This window comes from Rutilus rutilus (genome assembly GCF_951802725.1).
Source record: "Rutilus rutilus genome assembly, chromosome: 10".
Taxonomy (NCBI): domain Eukaryota; kingdom Metazoa; phylum Chordata; class Actinopteri; order Cypriniformes; family Leuciscidae; genus Rutilus; species Rutilus rutilus.
In genome coordinates this window covers 36,744,032-36,770,229 of record NC_140215.1, presented here as the reverse complement: position 1 = coordinate 36,770,229, position 26,198 = coordinate 36,744,032, and the positions used below count along the sequence as shown (strand labels likewise).

The 26,198-nt window shown below is 41.3% G+C and overlaps 1 protein-coding gene across 1 annotated transcript in view; it reads left to right on the top strand.

Annotated features, from left to right (window-relative positions):
* Positions 1-26,198, top strand: part of LOC311297885 (FERM, ARHGEF and pleckstrin domain-containing protein 1) — a gene marked incomplete at its 3' end in the record, with an annotated part of 55,454 nt that overhangs the window by 15,804 nt on the left and 13,452 nt on the right. Inside the window, exons 5-23 of the mRNA XM_084420360.1 lie at positions 868-946; positions 1,021-1,118; positions 2,125-2,239; positions 4,228-4,375; positions 4,454-4,549; positions 4,663-4,829; positions 6,233-6,301; positions 6,433-6,505; positions 7,964-8,132; positions 15,171-15,310; positions 16,467-16,556; positions 16,636-16,769; positions 17,020-17,101; positions 17,243-17,480; positions 21,904-22,103; positions 22,801-22,890; positions 23,002-23,084; positions 24,601-24,710; positions 25,931-26,135. Of these exons, the coding sequence (XP_084276486.1) occupies positions 868-946; positions 1,021-1,118; positions 2,125-2,239; positions 4,228-4,375; positions 4,454-4,549; positions 4,663-4,829; positions 6,233-6,301; positions 6,433-6,505; positions 7,964-8,132; positions 15,171-15,310; positions 16,467-16,556; positions 16,636-16,769; positions 17,020-17,101; positions 17,243-17,480; positions 21,904-22,103; positions 22,801-22,890; positions 23,002-23,084; positions 24,601-24,710; positions 25,931-26,135 (2,386 nt within the window). The remainder of the gene's footprint in view (positions 1-867; positions 947-1,020; positions 1,119-2,124; positions 2,240-4,227; positions 4,376-4,453; positions 4,550-4,662; positions 4,830-6,232; positions 6,302-6,432; positions 6,506-7,963; positions 8,133-15,170; positions 15,311-16,466; positions 16,557-16,635; positions 16,770-17,019; positions 17,102-17,242; positions 17,481-21,903; positions 22,104-22,800; positions 22,891-23,001; positions 23,085-24,600; positions 24,711-25,930; positions 26,136-26,198) is intronic.

Here is a 26,198-nt window from a genome sequence, read left to right as displayed (position 1 = left end):
CATGCGTCAATGTTAGTGTGTGTGTTTGTGTGTGTGTGTGTGTGTGTGTGTGTGTGTGTGTGTGAGTGAGTGAGTGTTAGTGTGTGAATGTATGTTTGAGAGAGAGTGTGAGCGAGTGAGTGAGTGAGTGAGTGAGTGTGTGTGTGTGTGTGTGTGTGTGTGTGTGTGTGTGTGTGTGTGTGTGTGTGTGTGTGTGTGTGTGTATGTGTGTGTGAGAGAGAGAGTGTGAGTGTGTGTGTGTGAGTGAGTGAGTGAGTGAGTGAGTGAGTGAGTGAGTGAGTGAGTGAGTGAATGTGTGTGTGTGTGTGTGTGTGTGTGTGTGTGTGTGTGTGTGTGTGTGTGTGTGTGTGTGTGTGTGTGTGTGTGAGAGAGAGAGAGTTTACTATCTCCCTGAGGTTTCCACAAAACATACCAGTCGCTGCTTTTGAGTGTAACACATTCATGCAAGGCTTATGTGTGTGTGTGTGTGTGTGTGTGTGTGTGTGTGAGAGTGTTAGTGTGTGAATGTATGTGTGTGTGAGTGAGTGAGTGAGTGAGTGAGTGAGTGAGTGAGTGAGTGAGTGTGTGTGTGTGTGTGTGTGTGTGTGTGTGTGTGTGTGTGTGTGTGTGTGTGTGTGTGTGTGTGTGTGTGTGTGTGTGTGTGTGTGTGTGTGTGTGTGTGTGTGTGTGTGTGTGTGTGTGTGTGTGTGTGTGTGTGTGTGTGTGTGTGTGTGTGTGTGTGTGTGTGTGTGTGTGTGCGTGTCTGTGTGAGAGAGAGAGAGAGTTAACTATCTCCCTGAGGTTTCCACAAAACATACCAGTCTCTGCTTTTGAGTGTAACACATTCATGCAAGGCTTATGTGTGTGTGTGTGTGTGTGTGTGTCCAGGGCCCAAGCACACAGTCCTCCGGTTTGTAGTGAAATTCTTCCCCCCGGATCACTCTCTGCTGCTGGAGGATCTGAGCAGGTGAGCCGTCACTCAGCGTCTGTCAGCGTTCATGTGTCTCTGGCGTGTGTGTTCATATGCCTGTTCTCTCTCAGGTACTTGTTTGCGCTGCAGGTCAGACAGGATCTGGCCAGTGGACGGCTCACCTGTAGCGACGTCAGCGCTGCTCTTCTGGTGTCTCATATCATCCAGTGTGAGTTATGCCGACTGATGTTCATTTGTGAGAGTGTCCGATGCTGCCTTAACTAGCTATAGCCTTCACTCAGATAGATCGATAATTCTGATTGGATGAGCCAGACTGAAAGGTATAAACTAGCTCATAATCACACAGCTGTGACTGCACAACTATTGAGTTCTGTATTGATGCGTCCAGTCTCTATGCTTCTTGCCGAATGAGAGCCTACAGTTCGGCTAATAAACTATATTGCTGTATGAGGCAGAAGGAGTGTTTACTGTGATTATTATTACTAGTGCCAGAGGAGTTTTAATAATAGCCCATGGTAAAATTACTGTAATGCACAGCCTCTTGTGTCACTTTATCAAGATGAAGATTGTAGTGTTGCAATAAACACCACTTATTGCTGTGCTTATGGCAAAATTTTTTTAAAATTCTGTAATTCATTAAAAAAAAACAATCTAAGTAAATATTATATGATATGCTTTATTTTCCATTCATTATTATGTTTGAAAATCCTGATCTGTGTTACATATTTTTATTGTAAAACACTAATTTCACACTAATTTTATTGTAAAATACTAACAATACCAAGAGCACGGTGGCAGATTCGGCCTAAATGAAGCTGTCACTCAGCTTGGGTTAACTAGTTTGGGATCATTTGATCACTTATATAAACTTATATTTACAGTATTATGAATGTAAAGAAATATATATTTATTTGATTCATTTTCTTACAATAACTTTGGTAACAGCGTTGAAAGGTTGAACTTGTCGAATGCAGTCAGCACTACGAATTGTGCAAAAACAGAAGAATTTAATACTATGTATAATGATATTTTCCACAATGATTAAATGTCAGTTAAAGAGATTGTCTAAATGTTTGTCTAAAACTAGCTATTGTATACTTACTTTCATGTTATATAATACTTTATCTGACGTCTAATCCTCTTTTTAAAAGACATAATTGTCTATTTTTAATTAATGGCTTTTTTAAATTAGTGTGTGTGTGTGTGTTATTTAGCTGAGATTGGAGATTTTGAGGAAACTCAGTGCAGACAGCATCTGCTCAACACCAACTACATCCCTGACCAGATGGCCCTGATGGACAAGATCATGGAGTTCCACCATAAACACATGTGAGTCTTGACACAAAAACACAAACGCTCAGTTCTTACACACATATCACCGATCTATTTGATTTGATCATGCATTTTCATCTGGAAGATGTCATTTGTAGATTGTAGATTGAAATATGCCAAGAAATGTCGGATGTTCAGAGGACGTTTATTAGATGTTGTTGTGACATTATAAATGATTACACAATTCTCACTTTTGGGTAGACTAACCTTTTGAAGTGCCCCATTATGCTATTTTAGGGTGTGTTCACACTTGGCATGTTTGGTTGGATTAAAATGAACCCTGTTGCGATTGCTCTGTTAGTGCGGTTCATTTGAAAAAGTGTGAACGCTGCCATACGAATCCTGGTGACACCGAACAAGTGGACCGAGACCGCTGAGAAGATGGATCTCCATCCAATCATAACAGACTGGACCATCTGACCAATCAGAGCAGAGTAGACCAATCACAACAGACTGGGCCGTCTGACCAATCAGAGCAGAGTAGACCGGTCACAACAGACTGGGCCATCTGACCAATCAGAGCAGAGTAAACCATTCACAACTGACTGGCCATCTGACCAATCAGAGCAGAGTAGACCAATCACAACAGACTGGGTCATCTGACCAATCAGAGCAGACTAGACCAATCACAACAGACTGGGCCATCTGACCAATCAGAGCAGAGTAGACCAATCACAACAGACTGGGTCATCTGACCAATCAGAGCAGAGTACACCAGTCACAACAGACTGGGCCATCTGACCAATCAGAGCAGAGTAGACCAATCACAACAGACTGGGCCATCTGACCAATCAGAGCAGAGTAGACCAATCACAACAGACTGGGTCATCTGACCAATCAGAGCAGAGTAGACCAATAACCAATCAGAGTAGAAGACTCTACTCTGCACTGATTGGCCCAGTCTGTTGTGATTGGTCTACTCTGCTCTGATTGGTCAGATGGTCCAGTCTGTTGTGTTTGGTCGACCGCTTACAGTGCGTGTCAGAAACCAAACGGATACTAGCATATCTGAATTGACTCTTCGCAGGGAGTTTGACTGACAGGCGATCTGACCAATCATAATCCGCCGAATCCGCCATTTTTGTCCGACAAAGCAGTCAGGAGAGTTAGTAGAGTAACGTTGGAGGACTTGAACTTGAGAAACGGTGTGCATTGACGTCTTTCCGCGGTTGAAACAACATTCCTTCTGATGTTCATTCATGTTTATTTGATGCTAAGGAAGAGATGATCAGTTCACGAGCAGCTTTAACTGAGGTGCTACAGCGAGCTGTCAGACACATTAAAGAGGCCACAAAATGGTATTTATTGTTTAAATTTCTTTAAAAAAAATAATAATAATTTGAAAGTTGAGACTTTGTTTCATATCAAAAGTAAGCTGGTCTGTCCTGTCTGTCACTGTGTTGTCAGTGTCCTCTCTCCTCCGCGATGTATTTTTCACTGCGTGAGAACATGTGTGGCGTGAGAGCGGCGTGGCTTGTCGGACATAGCAACAGTAACTAAAGGGGGCGGGTCTTTGCGAACGGTCAGTTTCAGCTCTTGATACTCAGTGATACGAACAGTAACGATGGCGTCAGTTTTATCGTATCAATCTCATCACAGTGGATTTGCTTTGGCAGCAGAAAACATCGTCTTCTCCACATGAACAACACGAACCAAACTCTTCCAGTCTCAGATACACTACAGTGTTTGAGGGTCAAAGTAGACGTTGTTCACCAGCAGCCAATGAAGATCATAGACTGGCATTATGCAAATGTGTTACAAACACACGTAGATTCAGCTGGAAGTGAGACTGGAATTACTGACGACTCGTTTCAGTTCAGAATCACTTCTTTCTTTCAGGAGACAAAAACAAAAAAAATTATCTGCACTTTGATCTTTGAAACTTTGCAGTATTTTACATCCCAAAAAGCACATTATGGGCACTTTAAGTAGGCTACAATATAGCATTTAGCAACAGAAGCACTGTGTGTTTGTGTGTGTTTAAGTGGGCAGACTCCGGCAGAGTCAGATCACCGTCTGCTGGAGGTGGCATGCCGGTTAGAGATGTACGGTATCCGACTTCATCCTGCGAAAGACAGAGAAGGAACCAAACTCAGTCTGGCTGTGGCACACGGAGGTGTCCTCGTGTTTCAGGTACATGCACTCACACACTCTCACACACATTCATGAGCAACAGAGTGCTTTCCATGACACGAGCTGTGCTTTACTCAGGGGCACACCAGGATCAACAACTTCAACTGGTCTAAAATACGCAAGCTGAGTTTCAAGAGAAGGAGGTTCCTCATCAAATTAAGAGCAGACCCTAGCGTGAGTCTCACTTCTGTGTGGATATGGCTGTATTACTGTTTTAACATGAATGTGTCATTACATTAGGTTTTAATTATAATGTCCATTTGTACTCTGTCTGTCTCGTCCTGTAGGAGAATGTTAATCAAGATACTCTGGAGTTTTTGATGGCGAGTCGGGACTGCTGTAAAATGTTTTGGAAGATCTGTGTGGAGTATCACGCCTTCTTCAGGCTCTTTGAGGAGCCCAGACCCAAACCTAAACCGGTGCTGTTCAGCAGGGGCTCTTCCTTCAGGTTCAGGTACTACATCTGGTGAAACATCTGGAAAAATATATCTGCGGGTATTTGGGTATAGTCATATATGTGTAGTGTGAACCCTTAATTGTGAAAAAGAAGTGCACTTAGTAGAGTTGAATGTGCACTTTCAGTGTAGTTCAAAGTGTGTTTGTGGTTTTTTTTTTATGGCAGATAATATATTAAAGTCCCCCTGTGGTGAAAATCAAGCTTTTAATGTTCTTTAATGTTGTCTATGTGCTGTTTTTAATATGCTTTAAGACAAACCATGTGCAAATTCATACGTCGACACCATTGCTGAGTATTAACACGGTTAGAAATCGCTGGTGTTTCTGATGTCACAAACTACCTTGTAACCAATCAGATCAACGTGTGATCGTCAACGAGTGGATCTCTGAGCTGAGTGAGTGGAGGCGGGGCTCATTTGCATATTCATAGAACCGCGTATACTAAATTAGGCAAGGGTGTCGAGTTACATTCAAGATATTTTAAGCCGTGAAGAATTTTTTCAAGGAAAAAAACATTTAAATGTGTCATTTTGATGATCAAAGATGAGTTTTAAGGGATGAAATTATTGACTACAGGGGGACTTTAATGAAATAAAAGGCCACTTAAGTGTACTTAAAGAGAGTTTACTTTTAAATATATTTCTTAACACACTTAAAAACACTTTTAAAAAGTGCACTTTGTTATTATGTCAAATTAAAACTTTTTATTTTTAATTTATAGAAGTAATTATGAAACAATAGAAGTTGTTATGAAATTATATATAAAGATGCAGTTAAGTCAAGCACTGTAATGTTCTGCTAGTTGCATTTAATATCAATTTTAAATTATAATACATTTGAATTTAATTGCAATTATCATGTAGTTAAGTCTCTATTCTTTTAAAGTATATTATTTCCTTAATAAGCACTCTTTTTAAAAGTATGCTAAAGTGCTATTTCTTTTTGAAAGTGTAATGTTGATTGGTGCAACTTTGTTTATTTAAGGGGTTTATGTCATGATTATTATAATTTTATTTGGTAATTTAATATTTATTTATTTGATTTATTAGATTTTTTTCTTGACCATTTCTACCCTCTCTCTGCCCTCTCTATAATTAAACACGCCGTTTTTCTTCTGTACCTTTAAGACACTTATGATAAATGAGTAGTAACGGGTTGCAGGTTATATGTCAGGTCAAGTATAGTTTGCACTGCCTGTATTGCACTGTGGCAGGTTAAAAAAAAAACATTTGCACAGAAATGTGCTGAAAAACAAACAAAAACAAATGTTGGTCTGTAGTAATATTTTTTCTTTTCTAATTTTGGAATACTTTGAAAGGATACCCCCTTTAATTCTGAAAAACAGAGAGCTAATTGGCTACTTTTGGAAACGTATCACTAATTACCCCCTCTTCTCTGCAGCGGTCGGACACAGAAGCAGGTGATAGATTATGTGAAGGAAAATGAGTTTAAAAAACTGCCCTTTGATAGGTGAGTCTGATATGTTCTTTTAATGAATGTAAAGTCAGAGATTCAGCACTGCTGTTTCTTTAAAGATTTATTCAGTGTAAACTTGAAAGGCTTTGCGGTTCATTGTGTGTGTTTGTTGTTTTCTCTTTCAGGAAACATAGTAAAGTGCAGTACAACAGTAGCCTGTCACCTCTGCGTTCTGCACAGGTCCAAGTGCCAAATCAAGTTAGTGTCTTCACATATGAAAGTTTTCAAGGCATTATCAATTAAGAGAGAAGTTTTTAAGGAATGTTTTGGTTTTAATACAGCTTAAACTCACTCTAAAGCAATTGATGCATAATGTCAATTATCACAGAAATGTATTTAGAAATGGATGGATAGATGGAGATACAAAGGTGCATTCAGTAGTTTGGTGCTAATTTTAAAAAGTTGTTCTCATATGAGATAAAGTTTGTGTTTCAATTATGTATGGTGCAGACAGCTTTTAGAAAAGGTCTAAAGCCAGGAAACAGAAAGGCCATGAAAGACAAAAAACAAGTGTAAACATCGGTAGAGCATACAAAATGTGGAAAGATTTGATGATGGAGAAAATCAGAGTAGTGAAGCCCACCTTGCATCTTGTTAGATTCATGTCAATAGATGGCAGCGAAGAATCTAACACAGGGGTGTCCAAACTCAGTCTTGGAGCTCCAACTTGCCTCAACACACCTGCCTGAAAGTTTCTAGTATACCTAGTACAACCTTGATTAGCTGGTTCAGGTGTGTTAAATTGGGGTTGGAGCTGAACTCTGCAGGACAGTAGCAGTATTGGACACCCCTGGTCTAACACCATTGTGGTAATGGAACTTAAAGTACACAAATCATACAAGAACTACTGAATGCACCTTTAAATTAGCATGATTTATATTAAATAATAAAATGTAAAAAATTATCGTCTGAACCGATTGACTGCCTTAGTGCTCAGTTTGCACTATATGTACTGAGGAGCCTCTTATTCAGCCTCCTTTGGCTGAAGGGCCTGGCATCCAACTGCAGGGCCTGAAGCTTTGAAGGCCGCAGGACAATGATCCCACTGGTGCAGTTTATAATCCAGCCCTGGCAAGGACACAAGAAAGGGGCATGATGTAACTATTCACATAGAGCAAACTCCACCCATAACCAGAAGTTTTGGCATAACCAGAAGTTCAACCATCTAGATAAGTAGTTGGTATCAGGGTTTCCAGGTGTAAGTAACAAAATCAGCCCAATTTCTATTCAAAACCCGTCCAATTACGGCCAAAACTAGCCCAGTCGCATCCCTGGGGGGGTGGTTCTGCAGTAAAAGTTGCATTTTGGGAGAATTTTTTTTTTAGAGGTGTGGCTTCAACCCGCGGACTAAAAAACAACCCTCGGCAACAGTGTAAAAATTGGCCAATTCCGTAGCAAAACTGTGGACTTCAAGTAGTTCCACCCAGTTTAAAAAACTCTATAGATCGAATAATAAACTTAATTAATTCATGAACAAGCTTCACATTTTCTGCTTCTGCACCCTGTGGAATGCTAGACTTCCATTGTAAGTGCATTAATGTAAATGAAAAGTTGATGACATTGTGGTAATCGTAGACCCTAACTTTTATAGAACCCAGAACCTGAAATATTTAGGCACTTACGGAAGACTCTTATCTTTTTCTCTTCTTCTCTCAGGCTGTCAGGGATGGCTCATTTTTAGTAAGCTCTGAAGACTCTGCGGTATTAAGGCCATGTGGAAACTCCTCCCCATCGACTCAGCGCAACGGATGCAGCGACCAAACGTACCCCATTCAAGAGGACAGCAGAAGTCAGGCAGCTAAGCAGCCCCCCGTCGATCGAGCAGGTCTGGCGTCCCGCGCAGCTAAAGGCAGCAGCTCATCCATTCCTTATATTGACTGCAGTGATGCAGAGTTTAGTGAACAGGAAGTCAGAGGTCGGGTCAGCAGGTCACACTCACACACACGTGATGGCAACAGTGACAGTGCTTATGGCACAGGGTTTGGTTTGCACCGTACACATAAGCAGGACAGATACTTAGGCAAGTTCAGGCAGAAAGAGTCTCCGCCTCTTTCCCCTGTAAGCCAAGCCGAAAGCCCCGCCCACAGCTACCCCAGCCCCTCCTCTCCAAATCAATATGCTAACATTTTTGAGTCATCATTTTTTGGAGGCAGGGTACACGGGCCACTTCATAGCACACTAATGGAAGAGTTGGCTGCAAAAAACCACCGCACAGGCACCAGGAGCCTGACCTCTAGCCCCGCCCCCTCCTCAATCCACAGGACTGGCTCACTAAGCCACACCCAGTATAATGGACACACTGGGTGGAGCTTTAGTTCAAAAGCAGGACGGGAGGAAAGATGTGGACTTTTTAGTAGCTGCTCCCCACTTATGAATCGTTCTGCAAACAAGTCCCAGAACACTGTTAGCCAGTTAGAAAGAAACACGCGTGTTTTGAATCAGACAAGAGACACTCCTGTTCTCTCCCGTTCTGAGAGAATGGCCATGTTGGAGCGCCGAATGCTGGCCAACGGGCTCACGCCTCCCGGCAAGGCCAATCTCAAGCTAAGCTCCCCGCACCGACGCTTCGGGGCTGTGCAGATGATTGATGGCTCCACCAGTAGTGGCACAGATACTAGCGACTCTGAGGAGGCGGAGACTACTGGCTCCTGCAGCCAATCACTAGGGTTTGAAAACCAAGCCGCCCATAGTTCGTCCCCCCTCCGCAGAAACAAGTACTCCTTTGAGAGCTTGCAGCTAGATGATCTTGATGATGAAGGAGGGTGTGTGAACCTTAGCGATGAGGAAGGGATGCAAGTGTTTAACTGCTAGCATGCTGTGCTTCTCAGCTATGCCACACTGAGTTTTCTTTTCCTGTAACCTGAGATGGCCTTAGCTGTGTGACAAGGTGGATATTCTTCCCTTTCTTGAGGCAAAACTTTGTACAGTTTTACTGTAAGTGATTGTATCCAGCCTCTTTATTGAGCAAGAGGGGACTTTTGTTGTGCCAAGTTCTGCACAGAAACTCCGTTCTGATGCAGAAATAATCTGGAATATTTCAGAAACTCAGAGTGATGTTGTCACTCCCTGGAGTAACTTCAGGATCTCTGGGTTGGAAACATGCAAGGAGCCATAACAGGTAGATGTGACCGTGATTTTGCCAAGCAAGATGTGTTCCTGGATCCACATCCTTGTTGGTCCAGGAGCAACTTTCCTGTCGACCGTTTAGATGTTTGGGTTAGAGTAAGGTTCTTAGAGTTAAATCTGAGGCTCCAACAGCAATGTCAACTCATCATTCCACCCTGGCATTTAGGGGTTGTTAATGGTGAGGCTGTTATATGAAAGAGTTTGTGGGAGAACAGTTTATGGGGCCTTCATGCCTCGCCTTTATGAGGAACACTCTCCATAAATCATTACTTTTGACCATTTAGGCTTTTTAATAATGTTAGGAAATAGATCTCGGATCCTACATTTGAAATGATTGTTGCGCTTTTAGAACAGGAGTGAGCAATTCTTGTCCTGCAGAGTTTAGCTCCAACCCTGATCAAACTCACCTGCCTGTAGCATCCGATCATGAAGACCTTGATTATCTTGTTTGGGTGTGTTTAATTAGGGTTGGAGCTAAACTCTGCAGGAAAGTGGATCTCACCCCTTTTTTATACAAGTATGTGTAGCAACCTTCTCAACTCTGGCCCTCAAGGTCCACTTTCCTGCAGAGTTAATCAAACACACCTGAACAAAGAAAATCTAGATCTTCAGGATTAAGATTACTACAAAGTTATAGGCAGGTGAGTTTGATCAGGGTTGGAGCTAAACTCTGCAGGAAGGTGGATCTTGAGGACCAGAGTTGAGAACCCCTGGTGTGGAGCAGACTTCAGTTCAACCCAGCTCCAACACACCTGCTTGTTATATCCTAGTAATCCTGAAGACCTTGATTAGCTGAATCAGGTGTGTTTGATTGGGGTTGGAGCTAAACTCTGCAGTATGGTAGCCCTCCAGGAGCAGGGTTGGCTACTCTTGGTATAGAGCAGGAGTGGTGAACATCGGTCCTGGAGAGCCACAGTCCTGCAGAGTTTTGATTCAACCCTAATCAAACACACCTCAACAAGCTAATCAAGGGCTGTGTCCGAAATCGCCCCCTATACCCTCAAATAGGGCACTATTTGAGGGGACAGCCATTTGTAGTGGTGTCCTGGAGCTGCCAGTTTGCTACGTTTCAATTAATTATTAAACAGCAAGCACAAACTATGCAAAAGCGACTGCCCTTCCGACACACTCAGTGTCCGAATTCACTCACTCGTTTTCATTCACTCCTTCAAGTGGACTATATTAGTGGAGTAGTAATGTAGTAAATAGTGAATGAGGGTTTAGGGGGCGATTTCGAACACAGCAAAGGTCTGAAGGGTTACTAGGAAGCTACTGGCAGGTACGTTTTATCAGGGTTGGAGCTGAACTCTGCAGGACTGAGGCTCCCCAGGACCGGAGTTCGCCACCCCTGGTGTAGAGCTTCATCTTCATTAATATTCTTAAACATCAGTTTGCCATTTGTACGTGTGTGCTGGCACTCTCAGCTGATCCTCAATGAATCATTTAAAGGACCTAGTGTGATTTTTGAAGCTTCACTCATCTTCAGCTTTTGCAAAAGATCATGGTCTTCATTGTGAGCCTGTGAAATATCTCTGTTTACTGTGAGAAACCAGCAGATTCAGAGACTGGGACATTTTTAATGGTATCTTATAAAATCCTGCATGATTTTTAATTAGGTAGATTTAAATGTAAACTTTTTGAATATGAAGATTTTTTCTCCTGTTGTGTCAGAATTGTGATGAATGTATTTGTCAGTAAGAGATTTCAGTTGATGAAATTATATAGGCTACTCAACTTCATGTAGGACCTTTAATTTCTTCAAACAAAAGGAATCATTCTGAAGAATGTTAGCACTGCTCTTTTAGAGTACAGCAGAATTATACAGTTTATTGGTCACATTGGGCCATATGGGTTTGGAGTGACTTAAGGGTGAGTAAGCAATGACAGACCTTTCATTTTTGAGTGAACTGTCCCTTTAAGCTGTGGGATGGGTCAGTCTATAGACAGAAAGTGTCATATGAGAGCATTTGTGTCTGCGTCTCACTAGCCACGTTTCCATTACCCTTCAAATTGCGCTAATTGAAAATACGGCCAATGGAAATACGCCAATTTCGCAAAAACTCCCATGTATCGCAAAAATGTTTTACGTTGGTTAATCGTACAATTCGAAACCGGAATATTTCGCAAAACTGCAATGGAAATGTTTTTTTTTCACATTCACCTGGCGTACGTAACAGCTGTGATCTTTGGAATGACTTATCGCGCAAGAAAAAAATGACTCGCATTTAGTCGCATAACATCGGTTAATGGAAACGGCATCATTTTACAATAGTTTTTTATCGGCATTTAGAAAATATAGCAAAAGTTTTGTGCAAATCTATAATGGAAACGCGGCTACTGTGTTTTACTCTCCCTCCCTCCCTGAGCACCTCCACCTTACCTTACCCGTGGGTTCAACCGTTATCCTTCAGCAGGGATTAGAAAGGCCATTTTCATTTAGGTTTTTTGATATTTCAACAAAAAAATTGCATACCTGCTGTAGATTTCATTGTCAGAAAAAAACAACGAAAGTGTGATAATGCCACCTATCACAAGTGTTTCTAATCCCTGTCTGATTTCACACTCAGCTTTGATGTCACTGCACTATTGGCTGATATTCACTGTTGTTTTATACCTTTTCTTTTCTGAAGCAGCTTGAGTTTGTCATCCTTGCCATTTATGATCAATAAATGCTTGTTATGTTTTCTGCTGGCATTTAAAATGGGATGAATGAATCTTTGTAACCACTGGTGTTTTTAAATGCTGCGCTGCTGCATGCTCTCCCTTCCTATGGCTGTTCTGTGCTGTTTCGATGAAAGCTGAGAAGCAGTGCACTCTGGGAAATTTTCACACATGAAAATTTGAATATCCTTTTGTATGTCTGTGACATGACTGATCTTCTTTTGTTTGTTCACACAATTATCAAATTATACACCAGTATTTGTATTCATAATGATTCCATCAGCTTCATGGCCTGAGAAAAATCACGCCACCTGCTGTTGATTTGTGTGAATGACATGTTGATGATCTTTCTCACACAATGGCTATGTTCACAATGGAACACAAGCATACTGCATATAGCACACTTCTTACTATTTAGAAAAATAGTACATGAAACATGTGAAAGAATAACCTATGCAACAAACATTTACATATTGTTGACATACTGTACTAAGGCACGTTTAATCCAGAAAGTGGCCTACAGTTTTCATTTTGTGTAAGAATATGTTACATTTTGTCAGTCTGATCAAATAATCAGCCAACAAAAAGACGTTATTACATCCAATTCATTTTTTTACACTGGAAATTGTAGAATATAGTATCCTACGCAGTGTGCTCTGGTTGTACACTGCACATTAATGCATTACTATTGCATGCATACAGAAAATGGACATATTACATGCTGCATACTGCAAAAGAAGTATGGTAGTGTGTTATCTGCTATTGTGAACATGGCCGTTCCCTCTCTTCCTCTGTCTCATTCAGCACTGTTCAAGCGTTTTCTCTGTTCTGATGTTTCCTGCCTGTTTCTTCTCAATGACCTTTGGTTCAGCTGCTTTTTATGAACCACATAGACTTTCTAACAATGTATTTTGTGCACTAGTGTCAATAAAGTTACAGTTGGCCTTTTAAGACTCAGGAATTGTTTTTTAAGCTTGTGAAGCTGATATTTGTCATAACCCCACCCCTCACACCCCTCACACTCCTCCTGCTGTCTGTGGCTGCACAACGCATGTCTCGCTATCTGTCCGCACATGTGTGTATATGAAGTGCATTAGTTCACGTTTCATGTACGTATATGGTGCAGTATGCATTGTTTATTTTTATTTGTGTGGTTTACATGGGTGAGTTTGTGTTGTATGTACACTATTTACAAGTTTGGACATGCTCCTTTTTATTATAAAAATGTTTCGTATTTTCAAGAAATCAAAAGTATGAAATAACAGAAATGGAAATATGCTTATTATGTAGTGACCAAAACGTGAAACAAATCAAAACGCTCTTCTTTGATTCCAGCTCTGTTCATTCACTCAACTAAATCCCTTTGTTAAAGGAGTTCACATGTATACTGGGGATTTTCCTTCACCATCTGCCCTAAGTGCACTTCATTGTGTTGCATATGCACCTGTAGTGTACTTCAAATCTTAAAGGAACATGCCACCATTTTTCCATTCGCCGTCTCCTCTACATTTGATAAGTGGGCAAACGCTTTTTTGTCTCAGTGCATGCATTGTCTTAGTCTGGCAGCGCCGCCGCTAGCTTAGCTTAGCACAATGAATGGAATCCTTTGTTGCCGGAAACTAAAGTACACTGAAAAAAATGATTCATTGACTAGTTGAATTTACTAAAAGAAATTATGTTAATTGGATCCACATAATTGATTTTAGCTACATTTAAACAAATGCATTAAGCTGAACTTAGTTCAACCTAATGCATTTGTTTAAATGTAGCTAAAATGAATTATGTGGAACCAATTAACATAATTTTTTTTAGTAAATTCTACTAAGTCAATAAATCATTTTTTTCAGTGTAAACTATTACTTGCAGATAATATAATACTGATTAAATAAGAGGCCTCTGAAGTGCACTTACAGAGAGACACTACTATGACAGTTTCTTAACACACTCGAGTACCTGATTATTACATTTAAAGTCCATATATTTTAAATGTACAAAATCATTGTCACAAATGTGTAATTACAAATATATTTAAATACATGACATAAACGTTTCAATAGAAATGACATTAAAGTATATTTTAAGATGTACTTAAGTCCTACCTTAGTTAAAGTTCATTGCATTTAATACTTATTTAAACTGTATTACATTTGTATTTAACATGCGATTTAGTGTCTGAAAACATTACATTCAGTTCGCACTTGAGTATATTTGTTAATACTTCATTTACACGTTATGTAGTTACTATAGTAATAACAATTAATTATCCATAATTGCATGAAACTGAAATCCTAACCCCATAGTAAGTACAGTAGTTATTAATAGCCTATTACTCAGTACTAAATGTATCATTACATTGTAACAGGGACTCCTTAAAAGTGTAACTGTAAGTATATATTATTTTAAGTTTTTAAAGCATGCTGAAGTGTGCTTGTTTCCAGGAGTGAGGTCCATCTCGTCTATTTCAAACGTTTAGTTAGAGAGCTTTGAGCTTGTGAGAAATGTGTCCAAACGTTTGGTGTGTGTGTGTGTGTGTGTCAGGCTTCACTCATCATGGTAGTGTGTGTTGTCAGGCTTCACTCATCATGACTGCTCTACTCTAAGGAAACACACGAGCCGGATTTGGGCAAGTACTGAGAAACGCCTCCTGTAGGAGTAGAGTGTAGTGGGAAGTGCACTTCTAGACGGACCATCAACATAGACATGCACACTCAAGTTATTAAATGTTGTTGTTTTTTTGCCCATTTAGACTAAACTATACCAAGAGTACTATGACAGTACCATGGTACAACAATTTTGATAAAAATCATGATTTTGTATAATCACCATATTTCTGTACTATCCTCCAAAAAATAACATGTGACTCCCATGGTTCATATCCTAAAAAAAACAAAAAAAAAAACATGGTAATATCATGGTATTGTGCTTTTTTTGTTATTGATGCATATTTGCATGCTAAAATAAGTGAAATGAGCTGCAATCACATACTGAAACTATCAGTATACTGTTCATCTGCCTCAGGTCTGTGCTAACTATCATCGTGTGTGTGTGTGTGTGTGTGTGTGTGTCTCATTCTCAGAGGAGGTGTGTGCTTCGCTCACATTAGTTAATGGTCTCGCTGAAGACTGTCGAGGAGCGACGCCGTCTCCTCTCGTCTCCCCCATGCTGAACGACACTGGTGCCATACGCACTGATGAAGAGGAGGACAACAGGAGGAAGGTCAGATCTGTGTGTCACTGAATCTACACTCAATAAAGTGTTACTGGGGACACTTCACAATAACGTTCATTAGTTCACATTAGTTAACATGAACTAAGAATGAACAATACTTCCACAGCAATTATTAGTCTTAGTTAATATTACAACAATGGTTGTATTTGTTAACATTAGTTAATGCACTGTGAACTAACATGAACTAACAATGAACAGCTGTATTTTTGAACAATGAACAGCTGTAACATTAAAGATTAACTAATACAGTAACACATGTATTGCTCATTGTTAGGTCATGTTAGTCAATACATGAACTAATGTTAACTAATGAACCTTATTGTACAGTGTTACCGTGTTACTGTGGTATTTTGCACACAGTACCATGGAATTGCTGTGGTATTGTTGGATTATAATGTGAATACGTGGTGTATGAATATACAGGGCAATAGGGGAGAACGGGGCTAGTTGTCACACTTTATAATGAAGGTTTAGTTTCTGTTCACACTACAGGGGTAAGTTGTCACAGTGGGAAGCTGCAATAGCCTATATTGGCTATTTAATGGCTTCAGCAAACAGTAAAACCATTATGATTTTATGAATCAGCAAAATTATAAAAAGGAACATGTTACAACATATAAAACACCTGACAACTGGCCCCAACCTGACATTTATGAAAATACCCTTGTCTTGAGAATACAGTTGAAGCTTCAGTTCACACAACTGTCAAAAAATCTGGCGTCAGTAAGATTGATTAATAAAAAAATTTAAGCATCAAATCATGTTAGAATGATTTCTGAAGGATCATGTGACACTGAAGACTGGAGTAATGATGCTGAAAATTCAGCTTTGATCACAGGAATAAATTACATTTGAACATATATATTCACTTAGAAAACAGATATTTTGTATTGTAATAATATTTCACAATTTAACAGTTTTTTACTGTATTTTTGATCTAATAATTGCAGCCTTGGTGAGCAGAAGAGACTTCTCACCGACCTCAAACTTTTAAAGTGTAGTGTACATTCATTATATAGTGACTCTTTTCTGAATGCCCTGTATGTGTGTGTTTATATGCACAATCAAACCTCTCCAGGACTCAATTGTAGTATAGTGAAGGTCAGTGTGATATATTGTGGTGGTGTTGTGTGTGTTTGTGCAGATCTGTCCCGCTGATAAGGCGTACTTCATTGCTAAAGAGCTGCTGAGCACTGAGAGGACGTTCCTGAAGGACCTGGAGCTGATCACTGCGGTAAATGATGGACAGATCTTCATCAGATACACACACGTCATCAGAGACTGTGGATCAGGTCTGTGTGTGTGTGTGTTAGTCGTTTCAGGAGGTGTTGGAGAAAGAGGACTGTGTTCCTGACACCCTGAAGACACTGTTGAACTCCACCTATGAGCCGCTACTTTCCCATCACACACACTTCCTCCAGGAGCTCGAGGAGAGACTATCACTGTGGTGAGACACACACACACACACACACACACACACTTTACTTTATTTATTAGCATTGAGTCTATAATCATCGCCACCTGCTGGTCAAACCACACCATTAACTAATGATTAAACAGTGCACAAGATGTTAAAGTGATAGTTCTCGCAAAACTGAACACTGGGTCATCATTGACTCACCATCATGTCATTCTGAACCCTTCCTCTCCTCTGTTAACCACATGAATATTTTGAATGTGTGTGTGATGTATTTTAGGGAAGGCCGTTGCAATATGCAGGTTAAAGGATATTTCCAGCATGTAGGAGACCTGCTGCTGAAGACCATACAGCACCTGAAGGTGATTCTGTGTGTGTGTGTGTGTGTGTGTGTGTGTGTGTGTGTGTGTGTGTGTGTGTGTGTGTGTGTGTCTGTGTGTGTTGAGCAGATGCTTTGTTATCAGTGCTGTTAGTGACAGTGTTGTGTGTGTGTGTGTGTTTAGCCTCTCTCAGCTCAGCTGCAGAAGAGCTCAGAGTGTGTGTACGCGCTGGAGAGAGTGTGTGCTGTGTCCCGGAGGCTGGAACTCGTGTGCCGTGAGTTTGAGATGCAGAAGGTGTGTTACATTCCTTTAAACGTGTTTCTGCTGAGTCCTCTACATCGCCTGCTGCACTACAGACAGATCCTCGACAGACTCTGCAAACACCACCCGCCAACACACACCGACTACAGCAACTGCAGAGGTGAGAGACTGTGTGTGTGTGTGTGTGTGTGTGTGTGTGTGTGTGTGTGTGTGAGAGAGAGAGAGTGAGTGTGTGTGTGTGTGTGTGTGTGTGTGTGTGTGTGTGTGTGTGTGTGTGTGTGTGTGTGTGTGTGTGTGTGTGTGTGTGTGTGTGTGTGTGTGTGTGTGTGTGTGTGTGTGTGAGAGTGAGAGTGAGTGAGTGTGTGTGCGTGTGTGTGTGGGTGGAAGACTGACTGTGAGCACGCTTCCAATACATCTAAAGTTTTAGGGAAAACAGTGATGAAAAATGTTCTCTGATGACAGGTGCTTATTTTAAAATGGGAAACGTTTGAAAAACAGTAAAAGTACTGTACATTTTCAGAATTTCTTTATAAATTTGAGGAATTTTAGGTCATGTTAAGTAAAATAAACTGAACATAAAATATTTTTTTTAAATAAAAACTTGTTAACATAAACATGAAATAAAAACCCCAGTTATATTTAAGTAAAGAAACAACACAAAATACATTGTATATTTTCAATTATGTACTGTATTATGTGTGTCTACACAGAAACTGACAAAACATTAAAATAATTATAAATATATAAATCGGTATAATACAGTAATATTGTGAAATATTTTTATGATGTAAAATAGCTGATTTCTATGTGAATATGTAGTAAAACGTCTAGGATACTAATGTAACCCCCGTTCCCTGAAGGAGGGAATGTAGATGTTACCCCGATACTGACGTATTTGGGTCTCACCTGGAAGCCCAATCACCTTCAAGTAGTAATTAAACAAGCCAATGGACATTGGCCAGTGAGATTTGCATGCTGACTCACAGATACCTGGACATACGGCTATAAATATGACCGACATTACTCACTTCATTCATGTTTTGCTGAGGAACCGAGACAGGATCGCGGTCATTCAGCGGTGGTTCAAGGCTGTGGCAGGGGGACGTAACATCTCCGTTACCTCCTCCAGGGAACGAGGGTTACATTAGTAACCTAGACATTTCCATTCAGTCAGTCATGTTCTACGTTACGTCGATTCTGACGTATTGGGGTCCCTATGGAAAGCACCACAGCCTCTGAACTGTGTTACGAGTGTCAGAGACGCAGATGCCCTCACTCTGGGGACAGTTGTTGTTCCTGTATCGTGACATTTCACGGGGAAGAGTGCTTCGAAACTCAATTCCCATGCTTTTCAGCCATTACCAGTGTTTTTAATGCCTTGTACAATGGAGTGGGATGCTATTGAGTCAACACCCTGCCGAAAGGGAGGTTACGTGTGGTGGCTGTGACACTGATCCATGACTGACTGACCCGTGGGGGAGTACTACATATTGAAGATCTCTGCGGGACTACTACTTGATGCAGAGAGGGGGCAGAGCAGAACTGCCCAGGGAAAGACACAGGTTTACCAACAGGGAAACCGTATCGTGGACAGTACACATATGGGATTACCCAGGGGGAATCACAGCATATGGGCATCTAGCCCAGTACAAGGGCTGACCGGCCGGGCCTGCACACGAGTACTGGGCCTGGCGTCAGACTGCCGAAGGATGCTGGAGGAACTCGATTCAAGGTTTGCCATGTGGGGAACTCACCTGAAGAGCAACTAGGCGCTCGTATCCCCCTGTTAGAGGGGAATGGTGCTGCAAGTGAGACACTGAGCCAGCCTTCCTGCACATTACCTGTTCGTATCCAACACACGGGAAGAAACCAACTCCACCGGACTGGTATGCCAAGGTGATGGCATCCACTATCCAGTGGGCCAACATCTGTTTGTAGACAGCCTTTCCCTGACATGCTGACATCCAAAGCAGACAAAGAGCTGCTCTGAGCTTCTGAAGCTCTGCATGTGGTCCACGTAAACACTAAATGTGCGAAAAGGACACACCAACACGAGGGCTGGGTCTGCCTCCTCTGGGGGCAGTGCTTGCAAGTTTACCACCTGGTCCCTGAAGGGAGTTGTGGGAACTTTGGGCACATATCCAGGCCGGGGTCTTGTGAGAATCATGTTCATGAGGATCATGTGAGAAAGGGCTGGCCTGAACTCAAGGCACAATTCGCTGACCGAAAATGTCTGCAGGTCCCCCACCCTCTTGAAGGAAGTCAGGAGCACTGTCTTTAGAGACAGGATCTTAAGCTTGACTGACTCAAGCGTCTCGAAGAGAGCTCTCTGTAGACCAGAAAGGACCACAGAAAGGTCCCAGGAGGGGATGAGGCGCGGTCTGGGAGGATTTAACCTCCTGGCGCATCTCAGGAAACTGATTACCTGGTTGTGCTTTCCTGGCATCAACTGCATCGTGATATTCTGCGAAGGTAGCAACATAAACTTTCAAGGTGGAGGTGGACAGCCTCCGCTCCAACCTCTCTTGCATGAAGGAAAGCACAAGAGCTGATTTCTGGGGGTCTTCTCGCCGGGAAGAACACCACTCAGCGAACAGATTCCACTTCAAAGCATAAGCTTGCCTGGTAGAGGGAGCTCTTACTTGAGTGATAGTGTCTACCACTGCCGGTGATAGGCCACTTTAGTCCTCCGCGTCCTGTCCAGAGGTCCTTTCCAAACGTGGAGGTTACAGAGGTCTGGGCGCGGGTGCCATATGGTTCTCCGTCCCTAAGAAAGCAGGTCCTTCCTCAGGGGAATCCACCAGGGAGGGGCTGTTGCGAGGAGCATCAGCTCTGAAAACCAGGTCCAGGTGGGCCAGTAAGGCGAATCATTTTGAGACTGCAGAAGTCATTAAAAGTTGCATTTTCATTTGAATTTGAGGAAAACACTTGAAACAATTGTGTTGAGCTATTTCAATTACTTTTATTTGATTTGTTCATTGCAAACAGCTGAAAGTCTTTAAATTCTGCCAATAAATCTGATTTGCAATGGGGGTTGAATCATTTCGATTACAACTGTACTTGCGTAGGCCCCAGGGCCAGCTGTGTGCCAGCGCATCAATGCCGCGGGTCCCCTTGGTCAGGGAACAGAACATCTGGCAGTGGGAGGGCTTCTGGGAGGCAAACAGCTCTACCTGTGCATCCCAGAATCGACTCCAGATCAGTTGGACCACCTGAGGGTGGAGTCTCCATTCTCCCAGGAACGTTATCTGTCATGAGAGCGCGTCGGCCAGGCGATTGAGCTCGCCGGGACGTCAGCGTGTAGCGACTTGAGCCGCTGCTGACTCCAGAGGAGGAGATGGCGGTCGAGTTTTGACACCTGTGGAATGTCCACATTACCCTTGGCGGCCCCGCCATCATGGGTAGTGAGAGTGGAGGAGGCTACAGAGCAGCTTCGGGCAGTAAAAGGTGCCCTCCACGACTTCTGAACCTCCTCATGCACTTCCGGGAAGAAAGGCACTGGGGTGGAACGTGGCTGTAAATCGCGAACACTAGGGACAAGGATTCCATTCGGGTTCCATTCGAACCCGATGCCCGCTGTGGCCCGCGCAAGCATGGTCGTCAACTCTGAATCCGATTTAGCATGAGTGACCACCCCGGAGGGGGGCAACTCAGCTTCATCGTGATGGGTTAGCTTCTCTCCGATGCAGCTATTGACGTCTGCTCCTCATGCAGAGCGCCGAATGAGACACAAGGTGCCACACGAGAGGGACCTGTGCCATCACTCGGCAGCTCGACAGCACATGGCATGCTATAGGAGTGGAAGGTCCAGGGGGTTGGCCTAACGGAAGAGCTCCCACTGTAAACCTCAGCTCTGTCAAAGTGTTAACCAGACCTGTAGCTCTGCTATGAGAAGTGGCGGTGGGCTGGCTAACAGCAGAGGGGACACGTACCTCCATGAAGAAGGAGAGTCACGACCGCAATGCCAACATGAACATGCTCTTGTGGCCCAGGCATGTGAGACAGCGATCATGACACAACCTCTCGGCTCCCAAGCAAAATATGAATGAAGTGAGTAATGCAGTCATATGTATGTCTGGGTAGGTGTGACTCGGCATGCAAATCTCACTGGCCAATGTCCATTAGCTTGTTTAGTTACTACTTGAAGGTGATTGTGATCACTGACCCCAATACGTCAGTATCGACGTTACGTCGAACGTGACTGATGGAATGGCAATGTAATTTATTCATGTGATCAAAGCTGAATTTTCAGCATCATTACTCCAGTCTTCAGTGTCACATAATCCTTCAGAAATCATTCTAATATGATGATTTGATGATCAAGAAACATTTCTGATTATTATCAATGTATGAAAACAGTTGTGCTGCTTCATATTTCTGTGGAAACTGAAATATTTCATTGAAATGAATATATTCACAAGACAATATAAATCTCTTTACTGTCATTTTTGATCAATTTGATGAATCCTTAAGGAATGAAATTATTATATTCTTCCAAATAAATAATTAGACTGAACCCAGACTTCTGAATGTTGGTGTGTTTATTTGTGTGCACATACTGTATGTGCTTGTGTGTGTTCTAGCTGCATTGGACGATGTGTGTGAATTGGAGGCTGTGCTTCATCCTGGTCTGGTGGAGATCGAGAACTATCAGAAACTCCTGGAACTTCAGAAGGATGTGATTGGTGCTGAGCATCTGGCCACGGCGGGACGCCAGCTCATCAGATTGGGCTGCCTCAGCAAACTCTCTGGGAAAGGCCTTCAACAGCGCATGTTCTTCCTGGTGAGATTTCACAATACGCATACAATACACATCTATGTTTATATGATGGTAGCGACTTCCCATTCACTCTTAAAAATAAAATGTTGTTATGGGAAGGAGGAGGCGGGAACCGGAGAACATTTAAAGACTTTCATCACAAAATAAACACAAAACGAAAGTAAAAGCGGCAGCCCCTCATGGACGACTGCCGCACACACATAAACAAAACATAACAAAATAGTCCAGGCCCACGTTTAGAACCTTATTTTTAAGAGTATATTGTTCTTATGGTAAGATAATTACGATAACTATATAACTAACCCAGAGCGTCTGGTTAGCGTCTGGTTTAAGACATGCTTTTTTTGGGGCGGTAAATAATGGCGCAGATACCAGTAAATTGACTAGCGCAACCCTTAGTAAATCACCTTAATCACACCTTGCGTGATTAAATAATCTCCTCCCATAAATGTTGCTTCTGAAAGGGAAACTCCTACAAATGCATATGTAATAAGGTCAGCCGCAAAAATAACCCTGTCCACACCTTTTCAGTGCTAATTTGTCACTGTGTGTCTTTAGTAAATCCTGACAGTAGTTTTTTAACACCAAAAGAGGGTTCGAATTAGTGCAAGCTGACAAAATGAACACCACCTAACACTAAACTCTTTACATATGAAAATATTTCTGATTAACTCTTCCTTCTCTTTCTATGTGGAGCCAGTTCAGTGATGTCCTGATGTACAGCACTCGAGGAATAACTTCAACCAATCAGTTTACAGTGCACAGACAGCTCCCTCTACGCGGCATGACAGTAAGAAACTCTTCAGTCTTTCTTTGTGCTGATGTTATTGATTGGTATGATGATCCAGCCATGAGAAACAGACTGCGTGTGTGTGTGTGTGTGTGTGTTTGCTGTGTTCAGATCCGGGAGAGTGAGGATGAGTGGGGCGTCCCGCACTCCTTCACACTGACGGTACAGCAGCAGTCACTGGTGGTCGCCGCATGGTAATGCTGAAGAATCATTCGCAGTATCTGTGTATCATCAACCAGACAGCTAGGGGTGCATTTCCTTTTGGAGAAACTAACTAGCTAGTCCTGAAACATACTTATTTGAACCACATTGTTGATAATGACGTCACGCAGGTGGTGGTGTGAAAGCTTCTTCCTATGAATCGGTTTGAGATCAAAATAATGTTAGATTATTGATGTGAATACTGAACATGGCATCTGAGGACTGCTTCGCTATTCTTGTTCTCCATTATGTTGTCTTATTTCCATTCGTTTTATTCAGTCGTGTGTTTTCCTTAATGCAGGGGTGCATTAACACACAGGCTTCCTCCTGTCAGTTTTTGTGCTCTTCATGCTCCACTCTCACTCAAGTATTAAAGCTGCTCTTGGTTAATTTGGTGGATTAAATAGCCCATGGAAGCCAGTGCATTAATGCGCACCTGCATAAGGGAACATGCGACTAAATAAAATGAATCGATTTTGGATCGCAGAAGAATTTGATACAGGAGAAGACAGATGAGGAAGACGTAATTGAATCAAATACGTGCATTTTTTGTGCAAGTGAGAGGAGTAAATGCTCTCATTTAGTCCGGATCTACAATAACCATCATGTTCACACAACGCTTTTCTACTGATTTCCCTCAACATGAGGACAGGAGAGGCGTCAGTCAAGTAACTTGCCTTACTTATTTGAAAAAGTAACTATTTCAAATAAGATATTTTTATAGAAATTTGCATGCATTACTTTAATCGTTACTTAAAAATATAATCTGATTATGTAACTCATGTTACTTGTAATGCGTTACCCAACACTGATTTTGACACTCAAAATAAAAAAATGGATTTTACTAAGGACTTTTCAGCTAGAAAAACAAGGAAGAAAAGTCCCTAAAGTTATGTCATTTGAATATATTCATACATGAGCACAAATTTAAATGTCTATGTATTGACTAATGACCTAGTGACATTTGTGTTTGGGGTCGGGGGCCCTAATGCAGCCCAGGGGCCTCTGGTTATCGACAGGTGCTCCTGCCCTCATGTCCCTCCGGGGTTCCCATACACTCTTCCTAATGGTGCTTTAATTCTCTTGACACGCTGAAAGGCGTCGAGTGAAAATTGTACATAGAATGAAAGATGCAGATTACGAAGCTTGTTAGCTTGCTTATTTTGCTAAGAAACTATGCTTCAGGTGGAGAGCTGTTGTTCTTAACTACAACTTAGCGATGCTGTTTGCAGATGTCGGTTGAAACTGTGGTTTTGGGAAATGCCGAATCGTTGAACTGCTGATAACGACAGAGCTTGCGCTCATAGCTAACGATGCTTTTGGGAATTGCACCCCAGTACAGTAATAGAAAGCAAGTCAACTGTGTAGTAACTGTATAAAATCTCACATCGCATCTGTGCTCATTGTTTACACATTTTTAATTGATCGGTCCAGTACAGTTTCTTCAGGAGATGCGGTCCATGTTTGATGGATGAATAAAAAGGCATCGAGGTTTCTTGTGTCTTGTAGTTCAGAGTCAGAAATGGAGAAATGGATGGAGGATTTGAAGATGGCGGTCGACATGGCTGAAGAGTCGAACGGATCGACCTCTGACCTGCTGACTCCCAGCAAGGATGTCAGTAAGTCACATTTAATCCCATCACACATTCTGGACACGTTTCTTACAAGATTTAATTACCATCAAATTCAAACTGACCCTATTTACTTTAGTAATACATCTTCCTGCTTTCATCAAAATGTCATATTTTGCTGTGCTTCTGAATTGACGGTCCTTTGTTTTCTACATTTATTTTAATGACTAATTTAATGACTAATTACAAATTTTCAGTGGGTAAAATCAAGTCCTGTTCTGCATTCCTTTCTCATTGAATATCCTTTTTCACTTTGAAATATGTCACATTATGAAAGTACAATGGGTTGCTCATATTTTTTTATGGTATATATTCCATTTTACATATATTTCAAGTACATTTTAGGATACTTTTAAAATTAGTATTTATTATGGCAATACTATACTTTAAAAGAATATAATTAGGTGTGAACTGAATGTAATGTTTTCAGACACTTTTGCATGTTAACTGCAATCAAGTGAAAATGTATTATAGTTTAAATTTATATTACATAAAATTAGTTGAACTTCAGAGTGTTTTTGACCCACTTAAGTAGGACATAAATATATCTTTATTCAGTATCTAATTTCATAATTACTTCTATTGTCTTTGAAATATGGTTAAAGTTACTTCTGAATGTGCTGACAAGCATTTATGATCAACTAAAATATTCTTTAATGTAATTTCTATTGACACTTGTATGTCATGTATTTAAATATATTTGTAATCACACATTTGTACTGATAAAGTTGCGATTTAGTACATATATGAACTTTAAATGTAATATTGAAAAACACACTACAGTTAAAATGATAATCAAGTACTTTCCATGTGCTTTAGTATGTTAGTCAACAATAAGTGTACTTCTTTAAAGCACGACAAAAAATTATAAAACATTATGATTTGAAATGCACATTAAAGTAAAAGTTTTTAATTATTATTTGACCTTATTACAAAGTCTACTTAAGTGTGTGAAGAAACAGTCATGAAAGTGTATCTCTTTAATTGCACTTAAGTGACCTCTTATTTCATTAATATTATTTTATCTGCATGCACAGGTTTTAAAAAATACATGTTTGATATTTTGAAGTACACGACAAGTGCAGTAGATCAGGTGTTTACTCCGGTAAAAAAAACTGTAGAAGTCGGAACATCTAGTGTATTTTAGTAATGCCATGATTGAATGCCAAAGTTATGAATCTCAGGATATAGTCGTGGGCTTTTCCCAGAATCCTCAGGGGCGTCTGAAGGGGAGTCGGAAGAGGATCTTTGTGGGTCTCGGACATCTTTGCCTCGACACGGCATCAGTTCAGCAAACACTCTTCATCGCGGCAACACTACGGCTCACGTGTGTTGGCATCGCAACACCAGCGTTTCCATGCTGGACTTCAGCATAGCGACAGAGGTACCAGTCCTACATCTGCACGATCACCAGTGTGAAAATCATCATCTTCATAAACTTCACTTACACTTACTGTCCTTACAGAACAAGCTCTC